This window comes from Anoplophora glabripennis, unplaced genomic scaffold, assembly GCF_000390285.2.
Source record: "Anoplophora glabripennis isolate ALB-LARVAE unplaced genomic scaffold, Agla_2.0 scaffold139, whole genome shotgun sequence".
NCBI classification, from domain to species: domain Eukaryota; kingdom Metazoa; phylum Arthropoda; class Insecta; order Coleoptera; family Cerambycidae; genus Anoplophora; species Anoplophora glabripennis.
Genome location: NW_019417300.1, coordinates 880715 through 892352, shown reverse-complemented (window position 1 = coordinate 892352; position 11638 = coordinate 880715). Strand labels below are relative to the sequence as shown.

Sequence of the window (11638 nt, the reverse complement as noted above, 5' to 3'; positions counted from 1 at the left end):
ACCAGCCCCACGCAATAACTACCAGGCAGGCAGCACCGGCTGGTAAAAGTTCAGATATTTTGTTCGGCATAGCTAACTGTCCCTAAAGTCTCGAAGGGGCGTTACCCTCTCTAGGTGCCATCCAAAACCGAAACCGCGAGAAGCAAAGATCAACTTATTGGCAATAACTTTTTGGTTTTTAACGGATGAATGCCAGGTTACTGAACTTTTGTCTTGAAGTATTACAAATAATTCTTTAATATCAACTAAATGAAAACCATTATGTAATTAAACACATATTTTTGCATTCCATGTTGGATATTGGTATAATTAACTTGTCTTTATATTGACAACAAATATATAAAAAGCATCGTTAACAATATGTAATTGTAACTGGCTGTCGATAATAAATTTTGCAATAAATAGGTACCTAAAAATAAAGACTCAACATTTGCTACAGAGATCTTAAAACCGATTTAACTTTTAAAATTGATTTAGTATTTTCGTAAAATTTATTTTTAATTACTTATTTCAAAGTATATGAAATAAACATGTTTACTTTATATGTAATATTCTCTGGGGTCTGGGGCACTTCGATACCTACTTCGTTTGGTCAATATATTTAAAAAATATTAAAAATAAATGGAACTCCATATCATAAAATGCATGATTTTATGCAACCAATTATACTTTCTACCAACTGTCGAATCATGGAGAAACCATTAATTCCATGATCATTAATAACTACTTCTCATTCTGGTTGCATGCCTTTTGTACTAAATTTTACAAAAACAGCGTTGCGCATTCCTTTTGTTCTTTTTATGAAAATATTTAAAGTAACTCGATACTAAATATTGTTTTTGGCCATATTTAAGAAATAAAAATAGTTATTGGCAGATACAAATATCAATTTTAACGGAATTATTGAAATATAAATAAGAATTATTATGACTATTATGATTCTTCTCATTTCAATTACAACAACTTTTTAAAAGATTTACTCTCTGTTAACAGGGATTTTATATCTTCGTTCGATAGTGTAAATGATATGATAAATTTTTGGAATGAAAATATCGTTGACGTTTTTTATTTCCATGCACCTAAGAAAACGGCGAGAATTACTAAAGCCTCTGCTCCTTGGTTAACATCTAATCTAAAATTTATGATTAAACTTAAAAATGCTGCATATAAAAAATATAAATCTGCTCTTATTCAGGAATCGTTTAATGAATATAAAGAAATGTGTAATTTTATGAATAATGCAATTAAATCTGAAAAGAAGGCTTTTTTAACTTATAAATTTGAACAAGAATCAGACACCTTCTGGAAAACTTTAAAAAAATTAAATTTAACCAAGTGTAAAAACAATATACCCACTAAACACGAAACGTAAATGAAACGTTGCAAATGAGATGTTTTACTAAACATTTGAAACATTAACTAGAAACGTTTCTGTTTCATTACAGAAATGTAGCACTTGAAAACTTATTTAGTGAAACATAGCCGAAACGTTACAATTGAAGAGAGCTTGAAACATTACTCGAAACATTCCCTTTCGATCTCGGAAACATAACAGACGAACAACCCTTTGCTATTTTTGCTTATCTTATGGAACATCGGCATTAGTTTAATTAGTTAAATTTTGCTCTCATTCCTCAATCCTTCTCAAGCGTTAGTTCATTTGCCTTTGTTATATAAAGACATAATTAGAAAAAAAAAATGTGGTAGCATATTTATAATACAAGTCTAGAAAAAATGTATGTTCTGACTTGCGTAGACTGCGCGCGTTGTTTCCCGTGTGTCGTTTCAATTCGTATTATGTTAGGTTAGGTTTGCGGTTTGTCAGTTTGATTGGTTTCGTTGTTATTCATCTCTACTTTGACGCTATTTTATGTGATAATTTGTAGTGTGTGCAGTTGTGGTTATTGTTAGGTGCATATAAAATAATGAATATTGATGCAAAATGTTTAAAACGATATGTGTAAAGAGATTTCCAATTTTGCGTCACATCTACCTAAATATAGTTATACCCACTACTATTACAAACAAGAGGACAAGGGACAAGAACTAAGGAAATGGAACAACAACTATACGTTTCGATATAATTTGAAGAGCAACTACTTAGTCAGTGAGAACTATTTGAAATATGGATGATTCAAGTGAAATAGACGTAATTTATTTTATATTTTGTACAAATGTTTATATTTGTTTATGTGTATAGGCATGCTTAAATAAAAGAGTTTAGGTATACCTACAGATATTTACTTTGTCAAGATATCATTTTGTATCCTTATTTCTGCTGTATAATTTATTATTATTAAAAGGATATATGTAATATTGACCATGCGTAGAAGAAATTATAACTTTATATTATTTTTCAGTAATGTTATTTGTTTTTCATGTACCTACCATTTTAAGATTCATAATCATAACTAACTTTTTCTAATTATCAGTTCGTCATTGTTACCATATTCATGAAGGTCTCAACATTAGAAAATTTCCATTTCAGAAGCGTATTTGAACTATATAAAATGTGTAGCTTTTTTTTAATGCTTCTGATATTGTTTTGTGATATTTTTATTTGTACGATGAATGGCAAAATTCATAATCCATATTAGAAACTTTTTTCAGTGGCTTCTCAAAAAGAAAGAAATTCTTAGTAAAAGTTGCCGCATCCCCAAACTAGAAGAGCATATTTATTTTTTTTAATATACAATGTAACTTTTTTTAGTTCGAATTAAGTCATTCACAATACAAATAAAAATATCACAAAGGAGTATTAGAGATATTTAAAAAAATACTCACACTATTTATACTATTTCAAAAACGCTTTTGAAATGAAAATGATCTAAAGTTGAGAGCATTATGAGAACAATATGGTAATAAAATTATTATGTTACTCAAACATTTCTGAAAATATACTGAAACGTAAAACAAAAATATCGAGGGCATAAATGGAACATAAAAAGAATGTTACTGAAACCAATTTTTTGAAACGTTTCATTGGAAACGTATTTTGGGGAGGACATCTTGGGCTTCTAGAACGTTACCAGAACGTTGCATGGATTTTTTATGAAACGTTTCAAGAAAAATGGAAACGTTTCTGAAACATGTCAGAAACTGAAAAATGTTAAGTGGGTAATTTTCCCATTTGACTCACAATCATTTAATTAATTTCTTGTCAATAATATTCCTCAATAAATTTAATTAATATCAGTTTACTGATGCAGTTATAGATAAGTACAATACAATTTTTCCTGATGATGGGTTTTCGTTTTCTGAAGTAACAACTGAGGAGGTAAATAGAACAATAAGTAGTATCAAAAAACCTCAAGCTAAAGGCTCTGACAATATTAATCTAAGGCTTCTTAATATAGTTATACCACACTTAATACCACATATTACATTTTATCATTAATACGTGATACATAAACACAACAAAGAAGAATTTCGACCACAAGAATTTCTATCTATCTATCCCCATTACTGCAATGGGGGGTAAATGTGTATTTAGTATTTAGAAAACTATTTTCAATTAAAAATTTTAGTGCAACATTAAAAATTTAATATCTAAAATAAGAGTGCTAAACAGTGAAAACGGTAATGTTGTAGGTATTCGAATAAAATATAAAAGGCCTTTCTAAGTAATTTGCAGTATTAAAAGGACCAATTTTTGGACATTTTAATTTTTGTTAAAATATCCTTATTAGAAATTAGGAAACACCCTCTATAACAGCTTATTATATCTTAGCTTCTATATATTTTTTCATGTAAGAAAATAATTGTTTCATCCTGTTTTCCAACATTTTTAATACCAATTAAACTCATGTTTAAACAGGTATGGGAGTATGTTTTGTGGATTATTTAATAACGCAACTGAAATATTTTGTCAATAATTTCTAAGAACCACTTTTTAATCAATACTAAAAAGTGTTTTTACTAAGTAAGTGTAGAACATAATTGACACTTTATTTGCATTTGAATATATATGGTTATTTTTATTTTAATTTGATACAACTGACGTGCAATTTTTAATTTAAAGTATCACGCAACATTTTGCCAGGACCATAGTAGTTAGTAGTAGGAAGTTTAACTGTTGAGGGCTTTGACATAGCTATTTGATCTTCAATGTTATTACAGTTAAATTTTATATGTAAATAATTGGAATCAGACATAGAATGTACTAAAAAATATGTATTTAACCTTTTGCAGATACACTATAACTACTCCTTCGTAACAGTCTCGATATTTAGAGAAAAAAAGTATATTTACAACTTTATATAAATGAAACACAATATAATTAATTATACCAGGAATAATCAACCTCCTACAAAACACCATTTACATGAAAATCAACAAGCTACGCTGTATCTATTTGTATATTTAAGTAGTTTAACTATAGCAAAACATTTTCTTATTGTTGTATTATTATAAAAAAAACTTTAACAATTACTGAAAAATAAATAAAAGGTAAACTTTTTAAAATATCTCAAATGGTGTACTGCCATGTTCAATGATTGTTAAGGTTTTAATTCGGAAATGCTTATATCCAAAATGGCGTACGTATTATGACGAATTGAAAAGTAGATACTATATAAATTGAGAAAAATGCCATGTACATGTTCATATCCATTAAACATCCAAATTCTCTGAAATTCTTCACTATTCCCGGATTAGAGTTTTATAATTGTAACTTGTTTGATTATCCAAAAAGCTTCGAATATACCCTATATCAGTTAGCATCGCTGACTTCAGGAAATTTATTTCCCAGAAATAAAATCGCAAAAAAAAAGTTAAACCTGTGAAACGAAAATTCAGTGGAACCGGACCACAGCATCTTACTCACCTACCAAGAAATTCATTAGTATCTAAATATTCTTATACAATACAAGATAAATAACATAAATACCATAAGCCCTGACGTACATCGACTGGTATTTCTTTAAAAAGAACTGTTAAATCATTTTCTGAGAATAATGTCATTGGTTTTGCAAACGAATCATTATTATCGGTGAAGATTTAGGGATTTTCAGTTGTCGGTACCAGCCGTGCATTGTTGGTTGCCTAAGCTCAGAGGTCACGTGGCTTGTAAACATTTATGAAAATTCTGTAGCTAGTACCTATATTGTAAAATAATGTGTATAAGAAAGTGATTATCTTAGTTAAACAGTAACTGAAAATATTCAGTAGGAATAAATAAGTGTCTTTATCGAGATTGTCAGGTTACGTTTCTTGGCTTCGTTCGCTAGAGTATTACTTTAATGATTTATATATTAGATAAATTACCACTGCAGAAAAAAGAGACAAATTCAATTTCTTTCAACAAAACTTCATTATCGAGTAGATTTATAGTTTCATGATTCGGAGTTAATTAATTATTCATTCTTTAATTAATTATTTTAAAAAGCAGCACATATTTGCCCTACCCAGAATTTGTTATGATGATGACTGGTTGGCACCGTGATAACAACGTTTCCATGTGGGCACGTGGGTATAGCCACCCCACAAAACAATTAAGCTGTCTGGCGGCGTTGGATTTCCTGGATAAAATTTATATTAAAAAAGCGTGAATTAATGATATGATTGAATGTGTACTACCTGAACAGTGAGCATACAAACATTAAAGATATTAGATATATATATATATATATATATATCTGATAAATATTTTTCTTAAAAAATCTGTCATTTATAACCATAATAATTGGAGACTAGGTTTTCGATTGTATATGTATAGAGACAATCAGGAAACATTCTACCTCGACTACAGACAAAAAATTTTGACTTTTTTTAAAATGTGGAAAAGGAATTGAATATATGTTTGCGTCGAAACAAACCAAACTTAATTTTTTAAAAAGAACACCCTATATATTTGGATACGTTTCCATACAAATGCAGTACTAAAGTTTTGACAGTTGCAACAATCTCAGTGTAGAAGTTTACAGGGTATTTTCTTCTTTATTTGAAAATCTTAGTAATTTATTACCGCAAAAGAGTAAATACGCATTGTTTCCAAAGCAATCTTGATATTGTCTATTGCGGAGGATCAGTAAATAATTCAAAATATTCTGTAAACCATCAAAGCATATATGATATGTACCACTGTAATAATTATAAAAGGGAAGGAATTCCGAAAAGCCTCTAATATTAATTCAATTGTTTTTTATGAAAGTTTGAGAGGGTAAGAAAATTTTCTAAAACCTTAGTCTTAACAATTTTTTAATAGATGGAAGGTCAAAAATGATAAGAAAAGTAGAATGTTATGTGAAAATCCTTGTACATTAAAATCTGTAGCTTTTTCCACTTAATCAGTTAATATCTTATCACATTCCTTGTAAATGTTGTGTCATTATTGAAATAAACTATTAATTAAGGTTTCCTCTAAAACCCTATAACTTTTGGGGAGTATAAAATCGATGTTTTAATTTTGGAACCTCAGAATACTAGATTATTAAAACTTTGACTTATTCAAACGAACCAAATTAAATCCAACAATTAAATCATCTTCGATGTCGACAACTACTTTATGGTGAAACCTATTCTTTCACAACAGAGAAGAAGCATCTTGGATAATTGTGTAACTGACTTCGCCTGCTCTAGCTTGTCAACAACGTTTAGAAAGAAAATAGTATTAAATAAATAAATACTTGGCTACTAACTTGTCTAACTCTTCCGCAGAACTTCCTATAACACTGCACTGTACAGGGCAATAACACTTTTTTGAGAACCAACAATTTATAGTTCACTATAATTCTATGAACCACAAACTCTTTAATAATTACAAAATGTTTTAATGAGATGACACTGACTCCTTTTTGTTTTATCCTTTATCTGTTTGACCTCTTCTTATAGCTTTAACTGTTTAGATAATTTCTGGCAAAGTGTGACTTAAAGCAAGGCATATTTTAATGTGTTCTATCGGTTATATTTCAGAAAGAGAATAATTTCTAATAAATTTTTTCCCGATCCCTTACAAAAAACAGGACTTCACCTGTACAACATAGAGAATCAGAAAAAATCAAGTAGGTTTTTAAATTTGGAGTATGGAAATATATTTTAATTCTAAACAAGTATTCCTTATGAAATTTGTTGGTGTATTACACGATGAATGTAAACAAAGTATAATTCACAGTGATAGATTCACCAGTGGCGCACTTACTGGATGCGTTTTACTGTTTTCTTAAAAAATGACAGGCCAGTGTTTTAATAGAAATATTCCACTATTTTTAAAATCCTCAGATATTTTAATAAGAATAACTAGTATATTATTCCTAGATTGCACAGTTTTCCAGTAAAAGTTGAGTCTAACAAAATTCCATTACTTTTGTATGTAAACCATTTGCAACCTGTTGAAATTTTACATACAGGTGATAGTAAACCCGTTTTTGACTTCTGTGAGAAATAATCCAATTTTTTTAAGAAAATATTGTGAATTGATGAAATTCACCAGAAGAGTAGTTAATTTTCACAATCTGCATATTTGGGACAATGCGTATGTACATATTCTAATGGTGGGATATTGCCAGTAATACATTGGTGTCATTATTTTTTTTTAAGAAAATAGTAAAATTTATCCAGTACGTACGCCACTGGTGAATATATGAACGTGAAAATTCATAACATAATCGGAAAAACATTTTTCTTAGAAACCTCAACAATCTGTATCCGGAAAACGGAAAATAAAAAAGCTTTCCCCCTTTTCAACTCCATCTGTGGACACACTGTATACATGAAAAATGTATAGGGTGTTTCTAATAACTTTATTTTATATACTTCCGCCAATACCATAAACGAAAACATATTGTTCAAGGAACTATGATTCTGTTATAAATCACAGCATAAAATGTTAAAACATTCACCAATATTGATGTAATTATATTTTATTTAACACTGCAACCTTCGTCAGAGAAGTTAGTAGTGCATATTGCGACACCAACAAGTTTAAATTACAAAATGGAAACTGCTACTACTAGTAACGCTGAGACAAAACGTAATACATATAGGTTATTATTAAAAAAACAATGTATTAATATTATCAAATATTGACCGCCTAGCCGGGTGTCTTGGCCGATGGATTTCGATCGGCCTAGGTAAGCATCACGGACGCAGGCTGGAACTTGGATGGGTGACCTAAGGCAGGCTCGGGGACGTGGCTGTGGCATCCTACCAGAGACCTGGGTCGCTCAACACCTTCCGCCTGTGTGTGGTCCCCGATAAAATGGTAATGAGAATAGAGCAATAAATATCTGTAACTCAAGACCATTGCTTTCATACATAAAAATTGTACGAGACTTTGCCACCAAGCCACCCGTGTAGTAATAGGATGGTTTGAAGAAAAGTACTCGTTGTAGGGGATCCTAGAGTTCCCCAGAATACAGTTTGAATACCGCTGATCTAAACTAATCTATCACAGTTTTAAATTTTATTCATTGAAATTATGCTTTAAAAAATCCAATAGATACAAATTGTTTACTAAATTGTATTCAATTAATATAACTTGTGATTTGTGGTCGACATCTCGTCTACATAAAATGTACAATACAAGATTATGGTGTAAACAATAACGCTTGATAAAAATATTTTTTTTCGGATAGAATATAAGCATTTTAATACCCACTGACTTATCATATTGATACGATGAAAACTTTTTTGGAACCGCTAACTCCACCGATAGTTCTGCCTTTGGTTACAATAATACAGATGTTATCTCCCAGTTTTCCTAATGAAAACTAAATCAGAACTGATGATTAAACTAAAATTTACGACCACATATATTTACCTCCTTTTGTGTAGTACGTAACTCGGAGACGATTCCACAAGTTCTCAATAAGTTATAACAACTTTGATTATTGTTAATTACAAGCGCCGTTTTGCAGTTTCAACAATTTTGATTCTTGTCGATGCTTATTATTATTAATAAAAACACCTTTTAAACACATAATAAATCCTTTTACATTTAGTTCGAATATTTAAAAAATTTAACGTTATATATTTGATTTATGCAAATACCTACCTACATAATTGACACCATTTACTCTAAAAAAAAATACCCGATATACAGAATTGACATATAAGATATACTTTTCCAGTGAACATTTGGATGTCAATAAAATATCCGAAAATAAAAGTGTACCATGTTTTATATATGTCTGTTTTATTTGTATGTGTTATTTGGAATTTTTTTCAATTATAGCGCATGGGGGTATCTTGGTTCAAAACGCCCCGGCCTGCCCGGAACAACACGGAGTGCAGGCATACGCCCATCCGGAGTCTTGTAACCTCTTCTTCCTCTGCACCAATGGCACCCTAACCGTGGAAACCTGCGAAAATGGACTCCTGTTCGACGGTAAAGGTGCCGTGCACAACCACTGCAACTATAACTGGGCTGTGGACTGCGGACACAGAAAGGCTGACTGTAAGTACTCTTTACTAAATTTTTTCTAAAAAAAAATAAATAATAATAATAATAATAATAACTTCGACGCCACTGGGTATTTTGGACATTGGAAAAGTGCATTTAATTTCTAATAATGCTTGATATATGTATAAAACTTATTAATTTTGATTATAGCTGCGAAGTACTGCTTTTGTATTCAAAAATGGACAGTCATTTTGTTTAAAAAAACATTCGAGAATGTGAAAACGACTTCGCAACTGTGTATCAAAAAACATTTTTTGAAAACTGTTTCGAAATATTAATGAAAAAATGAGTACAAAGTGTCATGTTAGTATTAAAGATTAAGAAAAAAAATGTGTAAAATACTACGATTCAAGTGTTCAGTATGAATGAAGTGGAAAACGAAATGAATCGAAGCTTTTTGCTTTTAAACGACCCGACTCCTAAAGGTTTGACATGGACCCAGAAAACATCTTACATGGTGTACGCGGGAGCGCAAATGGCTCCATCTGTCGTGCTGACTCCCAACTGTGCCATTCAAATGGCTACAGTAGGAAGCGACCTGCTATATTGCAGGTACTTTGTTGCATGACTGCCACCCACAGAGGGCGTAGCACAATGTTTGAATTGTCAGTGTTGCAACTACTCCGAGTTAAACTGACGAACGACCCTAGCTGTTGCACTAGGTGTTGCGAGTATAATTCAATGCCGGTAGGGGCATATAGCCCTCGGAGTAGTTGTTTCTCGCAACATTGACAATTAAAATCCTACATGGTGTTTCTAAATCATGACACCAGATTTCGGGAGATAAAACTGTCCTTTAAACTTTCAGTGACTCCAATCAGCAGTCCGGGATGCGAATACCAGTTCGGACTTTACCCAGATGGAACTGAATGTTCTACCCATTATATAAAGTGTGCTTATGGAGAACCAATTCCCCAACATNTTACTTTTACAAATTTTCGCAATTACCCCTTTAGTGAACGATGACGCATCTATTTTTTTTACTAGAAAACTATCGGTTTTATCGAAAAATTACAAAAGGTAAAAAAGTTGCGCAATAAGTCAGTCTCCCCAATAAATATTTTTAAATAAATAATTTGCTTCATATAAAAAAATTCTAATAAAATATTGCAATGGGGTTGACTGTTTGACTCCTTTATAAAATACGCCAATGATCGAACAAATTTTGAAAAGTTGTCTCTTTATTAGTAGGATTCTCATACCAAGCTTCGTGTCTCTAGCATTCCTCATGTTAAAGAAAAAAATTAAAATGTGAATTTCAATTCCCTCCTTTAGAGGGTATATCGCCTCAGGGGTGCAACTTTCATATAAGGTATTTTTACCTCAATCCTCTTATTTTTGGTTCTACATTCACTGATACCATTTTTGCTAATTCATTTAAAAACACCCTGTATACGTTTTTGTGTTGGGTTATATTTAATTGTATTATTTGTAAATTTAGAGTTTTTGATAATCGTTAATTATTATTATTTCTTTAAATACACTACATGATATTTATCTTAACAAATAATTAAATAAGTAATTGTTTAATAACGCAAAAGAAATTAATAGTTCAAAATGCTAAATATTTTGCATAAGCTAGATTAGATCGTATGTACATGTTCAATCAGTTGACAGTACTAAATACCAAAATCACGCACGGTGCGCGACGGGCTGAGCAAAGTGTTAGTTATATGAATACTGAAAATTGTACTATAACCGTACTGAATTTATGATCTATCACTGCACAGCACTTTTAGGTTTACAATGTTGCCAAGTTAAAATTACGCAAAATGGATACAATTGTACCATGAGAATGTATATTAGTATATCCTTATAGAGACATCTGGACGGCCAATGCTTAAACTAACAATATACATCACATTAGTATTTATGTTAAGTTTGTATCTATTTTACGACCAACTTTCGACATTCTTTTTTAGAATATCTCCTAGACTACTTTTTATATCTGCTTTAAAATTTTAACACGTATAGAGGGCGCATGATTCACTTGTTAAAGGAACATTTCATCAAAAAAAAAACAACATTGGACGAAATAACACAGATTGCAATTTTGCGTCCGTTATACGGACGCATTTTTACATCGGACGCAAAATTGATACGTTTTATCCTACTCATGGACGCAAAATTGATACAAGGATGCATATATATATATATATACAGTGTGTCCGTGTTCTAGTATACTCTATTTTTATAAAACTTATCCAATTTCCAGATCCTTTCTTCCTAATAACGTGA

General features: G+C 30.7%; 1 protein-coding gene across 1 annotated transcript; it reads left to right on the top strand.

The window, feature by feature from the left end:
* Nucleotides 1–7932: 7932 nt before the first annotated feature.
* LOC111692246 (protein obstructor-E-like) lies at nt 7933–11638 on the top strand. The gene is made up of 4 exons (XM_023456152.1): nt 7933–7969; nt 9173–9394; nt 10209–10340; nt 11616–11638. Exons 1-4 carry the CDS (start codon nt 7933–7935, stop codon nt 11636–11638), a joined length of 414 nt encoding a protein of 137 aa, XP_023311920.1.